We start from the raw sequence: 18,941 nt of genomic DNA, 5'->3' as shown, positions 1-18,941 counted from the left end.
GATGTAGGGTGCAGTACGTACTGGGAGATGAAGCAGCTTGCACAGGATAGAGTAGCATGGAGAGCTGCATCAAACCAGTCTCAGGATTGAAGACCACAACAACAACAGTTCGAAACCCCACTTGCGATAGAAATATATTGGATCCAATGGCAACAAATAGACCTGACCTCTTTAAGGATGTCCACATCGAAAGTGGTATCAGTGGTCATGACGCGGGTGTGGCAACAATGATTACCGAAGTACAAAGGACACTATTTATATACAGGATGGTCCATTGATAGTGACCGGGCCTAATATCTCACGAAATAAGCATCAAACGAAACAACTACAAAGAACGAAACTCGTCTAGCTTGAAGGGGGAAACGAGATGGCGCTGTGGTTGGCCCCCTAGATGGCGCTGCCGTAGGTCAAACTACGTTTTTTAAAAATAGGACCCCCCTTTTTCTTACATATTCGTGTAGTACGTAAAGAAAATTGAATGTTTTAGTTGGACACTTTTTTCGCTTTGTCATAGATGGCGCTGTAGTAGTCACAAACGTGTAAGTACGTGGTATCATGTAACATTCCGCCAGTGCGGACGGTATTTGCTTCGTGATACATTACCCGTGTTAAAATGGACCGTTTACCAATTGCGGAAAAGGTCGATATCGTGTTGGTGTATGGCTATTGTGATCAAAATGCCCAACGGGCGTGTGCTATGTATCCTGCTCGGTATCCCGGACGACATCACCCAAGTGTCCGGACCGTTCGCCGGATAGTTACGTTATTTAAGGAAACAGGAAGTGTTCAGCCACATGTGAAACGTCAACCACGACCTGCAACAAATGATGATGCCCAAGTAGGCGCTTTAGCTGCTGTCGCAGCTAATCCGCACATCAGTAGCAGAGAAATTGCGCGAGAATCGGGAATTTCAAAAACGGCGGTGTTGAGAATGCTACATCAACATCGATTGCACCCGTACCATATTTCTATGCACCAGAAATTGCATGGCGACGACTTTGAACGTCGTGTACAGTTCTGCCACTGGACACAAGAGAAATTACGGGACGATGACAGATTTTTTGCATGCGTTTTATTTAGCGACGAAGCGTCATTCACCAACAGCGGTAACGTAAACCGGCATAATATGCACTATTGGGCAACGGAAAATCCACGATGGCTGCGACAAGTGGAACATCAGCGACCTTGGCGGGCTAATGTATGGTGCGGCATTATGGGAGGAAGGATAATTTTATCGATGGCAATCTAAATTGTGCAATGTATGCTGATTTCCTACGTAATGTTCTACCGATGTTACTACAAGATGTTTCTCTGCATAGCAGAACGGCGATGTACTTCCAACTTGATGGATGTCCGGCACATAGCTCGCGTGCGGTAGAAGCGGTATTGAATAGCATATTTCATGACAGATGTATTGGTCGTCGAAGCACGTTAACCGGATCTGACGTCCCCGGATTTCTTTCTGTGGGGAAAGTTGAAGGGTATTTGCTATCGTGGTCCACCGACAAAGCCTGACAACATGCGTCAGCGCATTGCCAATGCATGTGCGAACATTACGGAAGGCGAACTACTCGCTGTTCAGAGGAATGTCGTTACACGTATTGCCAAACGCATTGAGGTTGACGGACATCATTTTGAGCATTTATTGCATTAATGTGGTATTTACAGGTAATCACGCTGTAACAGCATGCATTCTCAGAAATGATAAGTTCACGAAGGTATATGTATCACATTGGGGCAACCGAAATAAAGTGTTCAAACGTACCTACGTTCTGTATTTTAATTTAAAAACCTACGTGTTTCCAACTGTTCGTCTAAAATTGTGAGCCATATGTTTGTGACTATTATAGAGCCATCTATCACAAAGCGATAAAAGTTTTCCAACTAAAACATTCATATTTCTTTACGTACTACACGAATATATAATAAAAAATGGGGATTCCTATTTTTAAAAAACGCAGTTAATATCCGTTTGACCTATGGCAGCGCCATCTAGCGGGCCAACCATAGCGCCATCTGGTTTCCCCCTTCAAGTTCGACAAGTTTCGTTCTTTGTAGTTTTTTCGTATTTCGTGAGATGTTTGGCCCGGTCACGATCAGTACGATCAATGGACCACCCTATATATATATATATATATATATATATATATGTGTGTGTGTGTGTGTGTGTGTGTGTGTGTGTGTGTGTGTGTGTGTGTGCGCGTGTGTTCAGGTGTTCAGTAAACTCGGAAAAAAATCAGGAATCTCAACGAGGAACTTGAAACTTTCAGGACAGCTATGGCTTAAGTTTTAAAAGAATAGATGACCGTGAGCTGGACAGATATGTACTCAATAGAACAGTTCGTAATGGTAGTGATTCTCCGTGGTATACAGTCACTGTAAAAAGGCTTCTAAAGAAAATGTTTTTTTACGTAGGAAAACCCAGGAAAACTGCCCCAATTTAATGCGCGTCCCACTGGAAAGATGAGTAAAATAAGTGTCAGTAGCATTGATAAACAGCTGAAATCGTTAGTCGACAAAGCTCCAGGACCCGATGGAATCCCTATCAGATTCTGTAGCAGTGTGGTTTCAGCTGCCTGAGACTGCAGTCATGTGTGTGATTTGCGTTTGCGTGCGTGTCTACAGTTGACGAAGGCCTTAATGGCCGAAAGCTATAATTGTGATTCTTTTTGTTGTGCCTATCTGTGGCTCAGTAAACCGCTATACGGTGACTAGCAACTTTCCTTCTTATGATATTGTTACATTCCATCCTGGATTTTCCATTGTTTGAATTTGCGGCTAAGTTAGCCCCTCTTCCTACTATAATGTATCGTACGTGTGTCGAACAAAAAGCCGTGCCAAGCAGTTGGAAAACGCACATGAAGGGCAGCTGAAGTGATCCACAAAACTACCTTCCAGTATCCTTGATATCGATTTGTTGTAGAATCTTAGAACATATTCAGAGCTCAAACATAACGAGTTATCTTGAACAGAATGACCTCCGCCATGCCAACCAACATGGATTCCGAAAACATCGAACATGTGAACCCAGCTTACACTTTTCTCACATTGACGTACCGGTACTGAAAGTTTTGAATCAAGGTAGGCAGGTAGATGCAGCATTTCTTTACTTCCGAAAAGCATATGACACAATTCTACAGCTATGCTTATTGCCAGAAATTCGACCATATGGGGTGTCAAGTGAAATTTGTGACTGGAATGAGGACATTTTGGTAGGGAAGACGCTGCATGTTATCTTGGATGACGAGTCATAGTCAGATGTCAAATTAAATACAGGTGTGCCCCAGGGAAGTTCGCTCGGACCCTTGCTGTTCATATTGTGTATTAATGACCTTGCAGACAATATTAATTCTGCGGATGATGCTGTTATCTGTAATGAAGTACTGGCTGAAAGAAGCTGCATAAATGTTCAGTCAGCTCTTGATAAGATTTCAAAGTGGTACACAGACTGGTAACCTGCTCTAAATGTTCATAAATGTAAAATTGTGCACTTCACAAAACGAATAAACCTAGTATCCTGTGACTATAGTATCAACGGGTCACTCGTGGAACTGGCCAACTCAAAAAAAAAAAAAATGACTGGGTGTAATACTTTATAGGGATACGAAAAGAATTACATAGGCTCGGTAGTGGGTAAAGCAGAAGGTAGACTTCGGTTTAGCGGTAGAATAATGGAGAAGCACTGTCAGCTTACAAAGGAGATTGCCTACAAATCACTCGTGCGATCCATTCTAGAATATTGCTCAACTGTTTGGGACCCGTACCAAACAGGGGTTACGGGGAATATTGAACGTATATAGAGAAGGGCAGCACAATGGTCAAGGTTTGTTTGACCCGTGGGAGAGTGTCACAGATCTGCTGAAGAAACTGAACTGGAAGACTCTTGAGGATATAAGTAAACTATCCCGAGAAGGTCTACTAACGAAGTTTCAAGAACCGGCTTTAAATGATGACTCTAGGAATATACTGGAACCCTCTAGGTATCGCTCATGTAGGGATCGTGAGGACACGATTAGAATAATTACTGCACGCACAGAGACATTCAAACAGTTCTTCTTCCTGCGTTCCATACTTGAACGGAACGGGAAACGTTGGGCATACTCTCTGCCACGCACTTCACTGTGGTTTCCAGAGTATAACTGATGATGGTCGAAGTAGAGAGGATATAAAATGTAGACTGGCAATGGCAAGGAAAGCGTTTCTGAAGAAGAGAAATTTGTTAACATCGAGTATTTAATTGTCAGGAAGTCATTTCTGAAAGTATTTGTATGGAGTGTAGCCATGTATGGAAGTGAAACAAGGACGGTAAATAGTTTGGACAAGAAGAGAATAGAAGCTTTTGAAATGTGGTGCTACAGAAGAATGCTGAAGATTACATGGGTAGATCACATAACTAATGAGGAAGTATTGAATAGGATTGGAGAGAAGAGAAGTTTGTGGCACAACTTGACCAGAAGAAGGAATCGGTTGGTAGGACATGTTCTGAGGCATCAAGGGATCACCAATTTAGTATTGGAGGGCAGCGTGGAGGGTAAAAATCGTAGGGGGAGACCAAGAGATGAATGCACTAAGCAGATTCAGAAAGATGTAGGTTGCAGTACGTACTGGGAGATGGAGAAGCTTGCACAGGATAGAGTAGCATGGAGAGCTGCATCAAACCAGTCTCAGGACTGAAGACCACAACAACAACAACAACAGATGTAAATGAATAACTGAACACACAGATCAAATGTTTCGGGATCACTGGAAAAGTTATGATAGGTAATACTGCTATTTTAGGTTTTCGGATTTTAGTTTTCATACACCAAGTCGGAATTATTACAAGGAGCAGCAATACAAAAGTCGCCTGAACTCGAATGTGCGCGCGCAAAATGAGCGAACTTCTCGAAAGCACGTAGTGCGCAGAACAGAAAAATCTAGGGTCTGCGCACATACATGGACCACTCGCCCCTGACGAATGGTATTCCCCGCTCCGTTAGTAAAGAAGTATTCTTCGGGATTGATTGTTGCTTGAATAAAAGAGTTGTTACAAGGTAAAAAATGTTTTGCGTTGAATACGTTAGCTTTTCAATCTAGTGTTGCCGATTCAATCTTTGTACAATAAAAAAATTGTTTACCTACTTTGGAAGAAATGGGAAATCAGTTTTTAAGGACTATTCGCCGCTGCGTAACTTGGGAGTAGGTGAGTGGCTCTGAATGTTTGTCGTTATTATTATGTTTATGAAGACGCATGTTAATGCTTCAGGTTGAAGACACGTTTTCACTTGCCGTAGTATACCGTAACGCATTTTATTCTGCAATTTTCCACCGTGAATTGCAGTACCCAGTGACGTAGTGTGACTGACACGGTAAAAGAAATTTAAAAAAATGCTTAGCTGTGTTAATAGACAGATAACGGCGAGTTACATATTCATTCAGTATTGTAAGTAGGTCTCAATAGCCAGAGGGTAGTTTGTGACAATACGTTCTAGACAGGTATGTACTGCAAAAATACATTAACTCACCATTTTGACGTAACAAATACATTAACATCTATATACCTTGCGGGGAACAAAATAGTTTAGTTTCCATGTAGATTACCGGTACTGACGCAGTAGCGATATCTGAAGAAACTGGCAATGAATGCCAGAAAGCAGTTACACGTCTTAATTCTATTGGGTAGTAAATAAATGTTTAAGCAGGTGTAAATCATGGTGTAGTGCTTGATACAAATCGTATTTCAACACTCACTTGCTTGAAAAATTATTAAATGTATTTGGCGTACAGAATTTAAATGTTTTGGTGTAAGTGAAGAGTACTGCGGATAACTTATTCAGTGAGTTAATAATTCATTTTAGTAATTTGCAAATGAAATCTGATAAAAATAGTCCACGCAGCGACAGTGTATTGCATTTTTCAAACGGAATTCGATAAAAATAAGCCCCGCCGTGACAGTGTTTCACCACTGCCGTGACCAGGATTCGAACCTGGGTTATTGCGGCCACAACGCAATGTCCTAACCACTAGACGATCACGGCTAATCGGGGCACATGTCATATAGGACTCGTATTTTGTATTATATGGGTGGTAATCTATGCAGTCTTCATCGTTTAGTTACTTAAGTTTCTAAGTGATTTTGAACTATCATTATAAAGCTTTGACATATTTTTTTGTTAAATATTACATGTAGAAACGTAAGCGACGCCTTCCTGCGAACATTAGTAGCAGCGACCTCGTGCTGCTGCGTCGTGAACTGTAAACACAGTTGTTAGGTAACAAATGAAGTTCGGAAGTGTTTAACAAGAAGAGTTGAAAATGCAAAATTCAAAGTCAGAATCAAGAGAAGAGCCCGAACCGACTTTTGATTGGTTACAGTTGCAAAAGGATGTCCGCGCAACAAACACACAGGAAACGACAAGGGAAAAATTCGCACGCAAAGTGTCAGAAAATCCCTTAGTTCCAATTGGTATGATTTTTGTTTTTTATGTTAGCGATTTGATTTGAAGTGATAAGTTCTTGCATGTGTCATATGCTGTTATGCTACATTATAGCTACCTAACGGAACAGTGATCGCTTTGCTTAATAAGCTTTTTGCGTTTGATTGTATGTTATATAACTTAGCCATACAAAGCGAGGCTATGTGTAGGTCATAAATCTGTAAATTTTGTCCTTCAAACACCATACATGCTAGCAGAAAGCGTTGATATATCCAAGATGTTTATGATGATGCACATTAGATTTTGGAGACTTTATAGTATTTCGTATGATGCATGACGCTGTCGTGTTCCTTTAAAATACTTTGTTGTTATCGAGTGGATAGCGGATGTCACATCATTATTGTATCTTGGTATCCATCAGCAAGTACAGTACAGAAGGCAGAGTTTGATATAGACACGTTATTTTTGACCGCTTATAAACTGTTGACAAAGAAAACCGGTTTGTTCGTGTTTTACAACAAAAAATGGGCGTTGCCTCATTAACGAATATACAATTTGAAGTTTACACCTAAAGTAGGAAAAAAAACATACAATTCAAACTAATAGACCTGTTGCAGAGATGTCGTAGGTACTTTACAGTACACACGTGAGTTCTAAGCGCAGGAAATTCTTAATTACTAAATGTAAACTTAAATGTTCCAAAGTTTTGTTGAATTGTAACATCACATGACCATTCTTTACCTCACAGTAGTCATAATGAATTGTAGATGAATGTGGCCCATAATTGTTTGTGAGAATAGTGCACTTCAAAGCTGGTCTGTCCATCCTGGTACCTGTTGCACAAGCTTCTACCTAAATCATATCAGGTGACATGTCAACATTGGCATAGGTGCTCTGCTCTCCCTGACCAGTTATTCTTTCAACCTGCAATTTCCTTCATATGGTGAAACATAAATTATGGGCTTTCCCTTATTACTTGCTTACAGAAAGATAGTTTTCAACTCTCTACTCTTAACTACATAGGCCTACACACAGGTTGCTTGGGAATATTGTTCCATCTAACAAGGTAATTTCATTGTTTAAGCCTCCTGAAGAACTAGTTGTCAGCATACAGTTTTCACAAGATTTTATGTATAGATAACGTACACAATGCTTTTTTTATGTTTCAGTTGTACTGTAGAATGAGAGTGGGTGGTTTTTTAAGTCTCCACTTCAGTTCTGAATAGTTTGACAGTGGCCTTTCATTTGGGTAACCATTTGGTTGGTCATCTCCAATAAAGTGCTGTACAAAAATTAGATTTTCAGAATAGCAGGCGTCTGGCATGGCGAAATGGCCAAAGTGGTATCCTTTAAAGCATTCTGTCTGCTGATCTACCTGTTTTTGTCTAATCTTGTACACTGATATCCCATTATCTTCCTAATAAATTGAAGCATAATGTTTGACTTACATATAACTGAACCTGTGCGATTTCCTGTGTCATAACACAGCATTACATTTCTGTACATTAAAGAATTGGTTGTTAGTCTATGCACCAGGTGAATATTTTATTAACATGTGACTGGATATTGACACTTATTTCATTAATTTATTAAACAACACATTTTCATAAATAAGTCTAATTTGCAAAAAGCTGGAAACTGCTGCTAATTCACTCCACATAGCCATCAAAATATAATATCAACAGAAATTAATTCATCACATGACACTAGGGAATCCTGAAAGTACTTACACATTTTTGAATGATTCTCCGTACAGTAAAATGTATTGTTTGTGCTACTGAGATGTTTTCAACACGGTTGCAAGTCTGAGTGGATATCCTATAAGAATATATTAAGCATGTGTTGTAGCTCTGAATTGAAAGCTGTATGAAAGTCTAAAAACATGGAAGTTCACGTAATTTACTCCATGTATTATGTTGTCCACACAAATGCTCCAATGTTCCTTCTGTATCTGTTGTAATGTCATCCACAGAGTGTACATAAAGTAATTAACACAGTCTTTTCTTATATTTTAGAATCCATCAACTATGTTTGATCCATCTACCGTCCATTCTCCTGATTATGAATCTTGCCATCTCAATTTAATTTTCATTAATTATAATTAGGTCTTTTACTTCAGTCAATTCCCTGATTCATATGGTCATTGTCTTCAACTCTCCAGAATAGAGTAACTCATCTCTTGAGTCTATGGCTTTGCTGTTAACTGTACAACTGTCTTATCGCTGTGTTACTAATGCATTTATTTAGTGGGATTAGTAAAAAACTAGTAAACCCCCAGTTCCTTACATAATCGAACTTCCATGTATAAAACAGCTTCAAATGTGCGATTACTTTAATTTGTTAAATATTTGACATTAAGCATGTAAGCCAGAAGAAGTTTAGATAAGTTTTGAAATTATGCTTAAAGTTTTGTTGCAAGTTGCTAAGTATTCTTATTGTGATACATTGGATGAATTTAGTCTGGGTAATTTGCACTTCATTTTAAGCAAAAGCAAGTTTCTCACACGTCTGAATGCCAATGACTTCAATGATATAATTTTGCAGGTACATTCAGTGGTATACATGGAAACTGTCTGCAAAGTTTGTTGTGAATAGAGTTGGTAGTAAAGAAGTAATAAACTAAAACCTCATGTCTGATGCTTAAGGTTTGCTCTACAAACATCAAAAATGCATAGTAAGCGAGAAACTTTTTTCCTTTCATCATTTTGTGGAGATGTCAGTGAGAAGTAGTTCCATAAATGTTTTAAATTATGGGTGAAGTTTGCTAGGAAATGGCTAAGTGCTCTCATTCTCAAATACGGGATGAATATAGTCCACACATTTGCATGCTTTCAATTATGCTGACGCAAGATAAACACACAGTTTCTAACAATAATAATGGTTTTATCATGTGAAACTTTTAACACATAAGATTATAACTCATAATAAGTAAATTATGATAGCATTTAATGTTTTTAAATTTGGTCAATAACCACGCAAAATATTGGAAATCAAAATCTTGTTGCCCTTGTAAGCTATTAGGTAGGCAGCATGCTACTCGTATTGGGTTTCAGGCAGGGCAGTCGTTAAGTAATATTTGTGTGGTACCATGCTGATAGCTTGTTGATGATGATTAAGAAAGGACCAGTGAAAGACCATGCTAACATAAAAACTGGCAAACTTAACACCTGCACGAGAATAAGGATTTTGAGTGTGAATGTCCTTGTTATTAATTCTTCAGGACTAGTTAATGAATGGAAAGTGCCAACTCACAATCTGTCATCTTCCAACTTACCCTAGACTTCAGCATGTGCTGCAGTACCATCTGTCACCGCTATTAGCTGTTGAAACTTGTCTGCACTAGAGGCAAAACATACAGTGTCATCAGCAAAACAAAGATGGTTCAGATGTGATACATTAACAGAGATTCTTTCTTTTTCCCAGTTGAGGAATTCGGAGACCTCCTCTAGGGCTGGTGAGAACAGTTTTGGTGACTTTTGCACAGAGCATAGCTTAATCATAGCTAACACTTGGTTCAAGAATCATGAAAGAAGGTTGTATACATGGAAGAATCCTGGAGATACTAGAAGGTATCAGATAGATTATATAATGGTAAGACAGAGATTTAGGAACCAGGTTTTAAACTGTAGGACATTTCCAGGGGCAGATGTGGACTCTGACCACAATCTATTGGTTATGAACTGTAGATTAAAACTGAAGAAATTGCAAAAAGGTGGGAATTTAAGGAGATGGGACATGGATAAACTGAAAGAACCAGAGGTTGTACAGAGTTTCAGGTAGAGCATAAGGGAACAATTGACAGGAATGGTGGAAGGAAGTACAGTAGAAGAAGAATAGGTAGCTCTGAGGTATGAAGTAGTGAAGGCAGCAGAGGATCAAGTAGGTAAAAAGACGAGGGCCAGTAGAAATCCTTGGGTAACAGAAGAAATATTGAACTTAATTGACGAAAGGAGAAAATACAAAAATGCAGTAAATGAAGCAGGCAAAAAGGAACACAGACGTCTCAAAAATGAGATCGACAAGAAGTGCAAAATGGCTAAGCAGGGATGGCTAGAGGACAAACGTAAGGATGTAGAGGCTTATCTCACTAGGGGTAAGATAGATACTGCCTTCAGTAAAATTAAAGAGACCTTTGGAGAAAAGAGAACAACTTGTATGAATATCAAGAGCTCAGATGGAAACCCAGTTCTAAGCAAAGAAAGGAAAGCAGAAAGGTGGAAGGAGTATATAGAGTGTCTATACAAGGGTGATGTACTTGAGGACAATAATATGGAAATGGAAGAGGATGTAGATGAAGATGAAATGGGAGATACGATACTGTGTGAAGAGTTTGACAGAGCACTGAAAGACCTGAGTCGAAACAAGGCCCCGGGAGTAGACAACATTCCATTAGAACTACTGATGGCCTTGGGAGAGCCAGTCCTGACAAAACTCTACCATCTGGTGAGCATGATGTATGAGACAGGCGAAATACCCTCAGACTTCAAGAATAATATAATAATTCCAATCCCAAAGAAAGCAGGTGTTGACAGATGTGAAAATTACCGAACTATCAGTTTAACGCGTATTCTTTACAGACGAATGGAAAAACTGGTAGAAGCCGACCACGGGGAAGATCAGTTTGGATTCCGTAGAAATGTTGGAACACGTGAGGCAATATTGCTTTCCCTTCTTTGCTTAGAACTGGGTTTCCATCCGAGCTCTTGATATTCATACAAGTTGTTCTCTTTTCTCCAAAGGTCTCTTTAATTTTACTGTAGGCAGTATCTATCTTACCCCTAGTGAGATAATCCTCTACATCCTTACATTTGTCCTCTAGCCATCCCTGCTTAGCCATTTTGCACTTCCTGTCAATCTCATTTTTGAGATGTCTGTATTCCTTATTGCCTGCTTCATTTACTGCATTTTTGTATTTCCTCCTTTCGTCAATTAAGTTCAATATTTCTTCTGTTACCCAAGGACTTATCTTAGAAGAAAGATTAAGGAAAGGCAAACCTACGTTTCTAGCATTTGTAGGCTTAGAGAAAGCTTTTGACAGTGTTGATTGGAATACTCTCTTTCAAATTCTAAAGGTGGCAGGGGTAAAATACAGGGAGCGAAAGGCTATTTACAATTTGTACAGAAACCAGATGGCAGTTATAAGAGTCGAGGGCCATGAAAGGGAAGCAGTGGTTGGGAAGGGAGTGAGACAGGGTTGTAGCCTCTCCCCGATGTTATTCAATCTGTATATTGAGCAAGCAGGAAAGGAAACAAAAGAAAAATTCGGAGTAGGTATTAAAATCCATGGAGAAGAAATAAAAACTTTTGAGGTTTGCTGATGACATTGTAATTCTATCAGAGACAGCAAAGGACTTGGAAGAGCAGTTGAACGGAATGGACAGTGTCTTGAAAGGAGGATATAAGATGAACATCAACAAAAGCAAAACGAGGATAATGGAATGTATTTGAAATAAGTCGGGTGATGCTGACGGAATTAGATTAGGAAATGAGACACTTAAAGTAGTAAAGGAGTTTTGCTATTTGGGGAGCAAAATAACTGATGATGGTCGAAGTAGATAAGATACCAAATGTAGACTGGCAATGGCAAGGAAAGCGTGTCTGAAGAAGAGAAATTTATTAACATCGAGTATAGATTTAAGTGTCACGAAGTCGTTTCTGAAAGTATTTGTATGGAGTGTAGCCATGTATGGAAGTGAAATGTGGATGATAAATAGTTCAGACAAGAAGAGAATAGAAGCTTTCAAAATGTGATGCTACAGAAGAGTGCTGAAGATTAGATGGGTAGATCACATAACTAATGATGAAGTATTGAATAGAATTGGGGAGTAGGGGAGTATGTGGCACAACTTGACAAAAAGAAGGGAGCATTGGAAGGCAGCGTGGAGGGTAAAAATTGTAGAGGGAGACCAAGAGATGAATCCACTAAGCAGATTCAGAAGGATGTGGGTTGCAGTCAGTACTGGGAGATGAAGAAGCTTGCACAGGATAGGGTAGCATGGAAAGCTGCATCAAACCAGTCTCAGGACTGAAGACCACAACAACAACGGGGTCTCTGACCAACACACCAGTCAGTCCAGAATTGCCCAATGTTTTGTTGAAATGTATGGTCATTAGGAATGGATTGTGGGACATCTGGAGCAGAAGAGAATTGAAGCACTTGAGATGTGGCACCATAGAAGAGGGTTGAAAATTAGGTGAGCTGATGAGATAAAGAATGAGGAGGTTCTCTGCAAAATCAGTGAGGAAAGGAACATATCAAGGGCACTGACTAGAAGAAGGGACAGGGTGATAAGACATCAGGGAATAACTTCCATGGTACTAAAGGGAGCTGTAGATGGTAGAAGTTGTAGAGCAAAGAGGTTCTAATACATCCAGCAAATAATTGAGAACATAGGTGGCGGTGCTTCTCTGAGATAAATAGGTTGGCATGAGAGACGAATTTGTGAAGACTGATGTTGTCTAGCCCATCCCCTGTCATGAGAAGCAGTACAATAACACCGTTGTTTGATTTTAGGGGAATTATCTTACTCTTCTTTTGGTCTGTAAATAATTTTGTAAGCTCCTTTGGTGTTACTTTTACACTCACTTGAATTCCTCTTCTCCCTCCTTTTCCACCCCCACCCCACTCCCTCTTTCTCTCTATATTTCTTAAATGCTCTACCCTCTGAATACCTTTCATCTTGTGCAGCTTTTGAGTCATCTATCGAAAAGCCGGCCTTGTGCTATCCCCTAACTCCCCGTTGCCTCATACTTCCTTTCCTACCCTTCCCCACCTCGATCAGGCTGGGCAAATGCTCTCAATAATCAATATTATACCATCCCATCTCCATCAACCAAAGAATGTGCTATTAATAGTCAACCCTGCTGCAGGAATGTGTGTTTGGATGTCTGTGTGTGAGTAACTGCTATTAATAATCAGTAATCAATCTTGCTGTGAGAATGTGTGTTTGGGTGTCTGTGGGGTTGTATCTGTGAATCTGTGTACTTTTTCGTGCACCTCACACCAGCCTGCTATGGGTCAATGGTTGTGGTACCCTGTTTTAAGTATTGTTCCATTCAAGAATTTCTATTATTGTTAATTTCTTCCTAAATATTACAATCTATTGCCCTCTTTCTCGCCGTGCCTCAAATGGCTTTGTTACCTCATCTTCTGTTATTTCTAGAAGTTATTATTTTCATTCATAAGTATTTGTGTTTGTTTGATTTTTTGAACTATGCAAGCATTTTACAAATATTTCTAATGCCAATACAATTTTCACCCTCTCACTGATTACTGTACTGCCTACCATCTTCACTGATTAAGTGTGATATCTTCTAAAATGGAACGAGACACCTATTAAAGAAAACAGAGTTTCAAGTGAACAGTAGATTGAATGTCTATGTTCATGGCTTGTAGTGTATCGTGCGAAGAGCACAAGATGGGTTTTGCATCCTTTTGATTATTAAATTCATGCTGGTTCAGAATGAGGAGGCCGTTTTGTTCCAGCTAGTTCATTAAGTCTGAATCTAGAAAAGATTCTAGAATTCTATTACAGATTCAGTTGAATAGTTTTGTACCACAATCTTGTGGATCTGATCTGCTCCTGTTTTTATAGATGATGATGATGATCTCTCCTCAGCATGTCATTGGGAACTGTTCCATATTCAAGGAATCGGTAATAATTTAAGAACGAAGCTAATTTATTTAGTCCTGTATGTTATGGAATAGAGTCACCAGAAGACTTCTAACTTGAAGGTTAGCATTTACAGATGCTGTTCAATGCCATTATGCTTGATTATTACATCACTCAACTTTTCAGTGATACAGCAGTTGAATGGTGCCAACAGCCCTTGCTTTTCCACTTATAAGGAACATAAAGCAAAGTTCAACATTTCACAACCCTTTTTTTCTTAAAAAAAAAAAAAAAAAAAAAAATCGAGAGTGCAACCTGCACTGTTCCTTAAAGAATCTCCTGGTGTTTTATGTACAAGTAATTTCTATGTATTTGAAGTTGAGTCTTAGTTCATCTACAGGTTTGTCTCTTGTGTAAGAAATATGACCAACTACTCATTATACTGGCAGAAGTAAAGCTGTAAGGAAGGGGTGTGAGTCGTGCTTGGGTACCTCAGTTGGTAGAGCACTTGCCCGCGAAAGGCAAAGGTCCTGAGTTCGAGTCTCAGTCCGGCACACAGTTTTAATCTGCCACGAAGTTTCACTCATTATACAGTTCATTGAACCTGTAGATTGGTAAAGTGTTGTAATAGCAGCATTCTACTCATATAGTTTTGTATGTGAAGATCTCCAGAATGATCAGGCCTGACTGTTGTCAATAAAGCTAATATATTAACATGGGTAGGTCTGAGCTATTTGTTGTAGGTAATTACATCAGCAATGTTATGAGAACCATATATTGCTGCTCACCTTGGCAATTACATGTTGTGTTTCAGACAGGAACAATGAGAAGACGGTTGACACATCTAGCCTTCAGCCAGAGCTTTCTTCAGAAAAAGAAAACACACACTCACACTTTCAGACAAGCAAGCATACCTCATGTGTGCACACATCTGACTATTTCCAACTGTAATGATATGACAGTGGAATGTGCATATTAGTAAACCAAGGTTTTCCCTGAAATCATATGATCAGCAAGAGGAGCCAACTTCTGCTATTATTATACTGTGTGTAGGTAATAATGCCAAAACCGTTTTGCCTGAAGATTTGTACCTGGATAGATTTAAATTTCATGTCTAGTACCGTACTGCAGATATGCTATCTTCTATTTTACGTGCCCATCTCCCCCCCCCCCCCCCCCACACACACACACACACACCACACACCACCACCACCTGCTGAACATTCATGTTTCTCCTAAACTTCTGTCTCACTACTATCAATTCCTGGGTTTAGTCAAAAGTTGATACCAAGTATTACATGAGGACCTTCAGTTTCTCCTCAACACAGTCTCTGTTCAAAAAGTTCAGAGACTGATTTTATTCCTGTCATGTAAGCAAAGTCAGTGCACTGACTACAGTGGGCACCAAGAAGTGCATTCGACCAATCAGTTGTGAGTCGGCAGTGTTAGGTACTGGACATGTGGTCCTAGTGTGTTAGCATTGTGTATCACAAATCACGGTGGAGCAATCTCCCTTTATCAACTTTGTCCAGAATGTTTTGAAGAAGAGAAAAGTGCATGCTAAGTTTGTTCCAAATGCCTTGGCTTTTAAACAAAAATGGCGAAAAGATTGAAATGCAAAACGCAGACAGTAATTCTGTGGAAAAAATGCTCACAGGTACTAAGTTATCAGTATGAACCTACCACAAAATGAGATTCACATGGTAGGTCAACGCTTTGACACCACAATAGACACTCAAGTCAGTGTGTTGCTTGAGTTATTGTTGTCCCAAAGGAGGACATGGTTTTATGAACTGTGTATTGTTCTCAAAAAGGGAGGGAGAGACGAGGTAGGACATAATAAACTAAATCCACCACCTTAAGTTTTTTTTAATGTAGTCTCAACTTTTTGAACTGATGGGGTGAGCCCCTTTCAGTTAATTACTAAGTGCATAATATTGACATCTGTTGCAAGCATTTCTGTTGTTGTATGAGCGTTTTAGAGTCCTCTGCAGTTAAATTTATACTGACCAAATCAACAGTCACATAATCTAAACTTTTTGCTTACAAATACAATATCTTCTATCCCTGTGTCGACATCTAGTAAGTTACTAAGGTGTTGCTGAATCATTTAAGTGTTTTGTTCAGGGTGTTCACCCTGTTTTCACAGCTCAAAATCAGAGGCTTACAGTTTATAAGAAGAATGTTGTGTGTTGTGAGCTGAACACTTCAAGAAAAACTAGTCTTCCCTTCCCCATCCCTATTTTCTCATTTTGCTCTCTAGAGGGAATAGATCCATCGAGATACCCGCCCATTTAACGTATTTCATCTGTGATCCAGAGATGCGCACTGTCCCTGAGTCGAATATGCCCAGCTGATTAATGCAGGTTTGCCGGCTAACCTGGATGTGGTTTTTAGGCAGTTTCTCACATCCAACTGCAGGAACACTGGGCTGGTGCCCACATTCCACATCAGTCACATGATTTGCAAACAGTTAAGAAAAATTCTTACACTTTCATATGGGTGTCACAAGATGCAGGCAGATGGATTACACAAATTGCACACCTTAATGGAAAAAGGTGGCGACACGAAGGGCATCAAGCCACCGTCTACCAGTAGCATTACCAAATCCAGTTTAACATTTTGGCCCTGTGAACATATGGGATAAATGCCAGGAAAAAGAAGACACTCTAGAAGGAATCGTCATTTGTTACTGGGATGGTTCTGTGCTTGCTTTAATCTAGTACAGTTTATTGCAGATTTTCTTTCAAGAGAAAAGTCACCTTTGTTTATTTAAGCAGAGTTTAGGTACATACAATTGTGAGCATAGTTCAAAGCTTGTGTAAAGTTGATGTGCAATATTTTAAGTAATTGAATTCATAACAAAGATAACCTACCAAAAACTGAAACAGAAGTTAGATTGAAATGTGATAGTTTGCTTGTTAATTGCCTTGTGCAAGACCGAAAGTGAGAGTTCCTCACTTTGGGTATCCCAGAAGTGAATTCCTCTCAAGGTTGGTAAATGTTCATGCATCAGTTTGCATTACCTTTTTGGGACAAGAGGACAAAAACCTATTCCAAGTGGCTGAAAAAAATTGTTTTGGAATATTGAGCACCTGCTTACAGAGCAACTTCTAGGAGCCAGTGGTATTCAGTTTGAAGATGTCCAATCCAGCTCCTACGTAGAGGGTGATTGTATGAATTTGGATGCTCAAACCAAGGTGGCAGTCCTGGTACTGAGATGCAGTACATGGTCAACATTTCTGAAATTGCCCTGGGATGTTTCCTTCCTCCAGGAATCTCTTCCACAGCTTTGAAATGATTTTAAAGGTCGCTTTCAACTAGGGATCCATCTTGTGCTTATGATAGATGTACCTTAATGTGCTAGTGATCCAGCCATGCATAAATTATTCACGATATTATCGTGCTTCTATACAACTTGAAAATTTTGTCAAACGCACAGAACAGTTTGAACCACTGTATTCAAGAGTCACTTGGAATGATGCAGTCACACTATGTGGTCTTATACTGCCTTGCTGTGTTGTCACATTTTCCCATTGTTCTGCCTCAGTTTGGTTGGTAATGGGAGCAAACTATTTGGCAAATTTAATCTTCACAGTTCAATGAAATTCAGTTCCAAATAATGTGTGTGTGCTTTGGGGTAAATCCAGCGTGAAGATCACATAAATGACAACTCGTTGTAGCTGTCATGGGTCAGTTATGATAGTATACCAGAAGGTTTCTTGGAATGTGGTGAAGTCAAGGGATCTCTTTGCCCAACAGAAAAAGATTACACAATGAAAACATAACTGTAAAATGTCCCACAAAATGCAAACAAAGTAATTGTAATTAAGTGTTCACATTAAATGTACCTGTGTTAAATTTAATCAAACTGCTGCATTCAAAATAGTGAAAAGACATATCATTATAATTTTAAATCCTTGCTTTAAAAGGGACAGTCATCAAAATATCCGAAACAATCAATTTTTTGTACATGCAGAATGTACCAAAAATGACTTACCCATCTCCCACATTTTTAAGAGCAATAGAAAAAATCCAGCAGCACAACAACTGTTTTATTTATAAATAGTAAAAATACACTGATTAGAAAATTAAAAGCTCTTTGAGAGCCAAGAACACACACTCACTGTAGATTGTCTGTCAGCTCATTCAAATGATGGCCATAAGGTTTACTGCTGAAATATCAGTTGAAGGAATGGAATTTCTGGGGCTGCATGTCTAGAATCTAACAGATATTAGATGAAAATATGAAGATACACATTGGCTTTTTAAGTTTGGAGTAAATTTAAATTTATTGTGATATTTCCTATATAGGGTAAATGAACATTTTGATGTAGTTTCTTTCTGATTGTAGGTTGCCTAGCTACATTTTGTGCTTTGTCCTATGGTCTATGGAGTTTCCGGACAGGACAGCGAAGGATGTCCCAATACATGATGCGCCTTCGAATAGCTGCTCAGGGAATCACTATTGCTGCTTTGATTGTTGGCCTAGGTATTTCTGCGACCAGGAAGAGTAATTAAGGCAGCATTAAATTGTTCACCTTGGTCTCTGTAACACCTTGTTAATACATATATAATACTTTTTTTTCTTGTAAAATGCCGTGAGTTTCTTTTTTGCTAAATTGTTGCAAGATGATTCTCAACAGTAGTTCACTACTCCAGTGACTAATGTACATCTAGCACCAATAAAAAATCAAAATTTTAGGGTTACTTTAGTTGTTGATTTTCATGATCATTATGTTTCTTTGTATTTGGAACTTGTAGTCCTTAATACTAGCATGCCAGCTGTGAATTTCTTCTTTCCAGGACAAGCAATCCTGAAATGAAAGAAGATATCTCAGAACAGGTCTGTTAAAAAACTCATTATTGTTTGACCAGTTTATGCTAGGATGCAGAGGCAGCTATCTCCGGG

General features: G+C 39.2%; 1 protein-coding gene and 1 non-coding gene across 2 annotated transcripts; one reads left to right on the top strand and one right to left on the bottom strand.

Annotated features, from left to right (window-relative positions):
- Positions 1-5,945: 5,945 nt before the first annotated feature.
- Positions 5,946-6,017, bottom strand: Trnah-gug (transfer RNA histidin (anticodon GUG)). The gene has a single exon. It is a non-coding gene; the product is annotated as a tRNA-His (tRNA).
- Positions 6,018-6,210: 193 nt separating this feature from the next.
- LOC126172759 (HIG1 domain family member 2A, mitochondrial) lies at positions 6,211-18,739 on the top strand. Its single transcript, XM_049920906.1, has 2 exons — positions 6,211-6,445; positions 18,384-18,739. Exons 1-2 carry the CDS (start codon positions 6,295-6,297, stop codon positions 18,548-18,550), a joined length of 318 nt encoding a protein of 105 aa, XP_049776863.1. The 5' UTR covers positions 6,211-6,294; the 3' UTR covers positions 18,551-18,739.
- Positions 18,740-18,941: the final 202 nt, after the last annotated feature.

The sequence above is a fragment of the Schistocerca cancellata genome, chromosome 1 (assembly GCF_023864275.1).
Source record: "Schistocerca cancellata isolate TAMUIC-IGC-003103 chromosome 1, iqSchCanc2.1, whole genome shotgun sequence".
Lineage (NCBI taxonomy): Eukaryota > Metazoa > Arthropoda > Insecta > Orthoptera > Acrididae > Schistocerca > Schistocerca cancellata.
This window is presented reverse-complemented; position numbering and strand designations above follow the sequence as displayed.

Bases quoted from the DNA above. Each gene is read 5' to 3' on its own strand.
- LOC126172759 (XM_049920906.1), top strand. From the start codon at position 6,295: ATGCAAAATTCAAAGTCAGAATCAAGAGAAGAGCCCGAACCGACTTTT. The intron at 6,446-18,383 runs GTATGATTTTTG...TTCTGATTGTAG, and splicing joins AAATCCCTTAGTTCCAATTG to GTTGCCTAGCTACATTTTGT.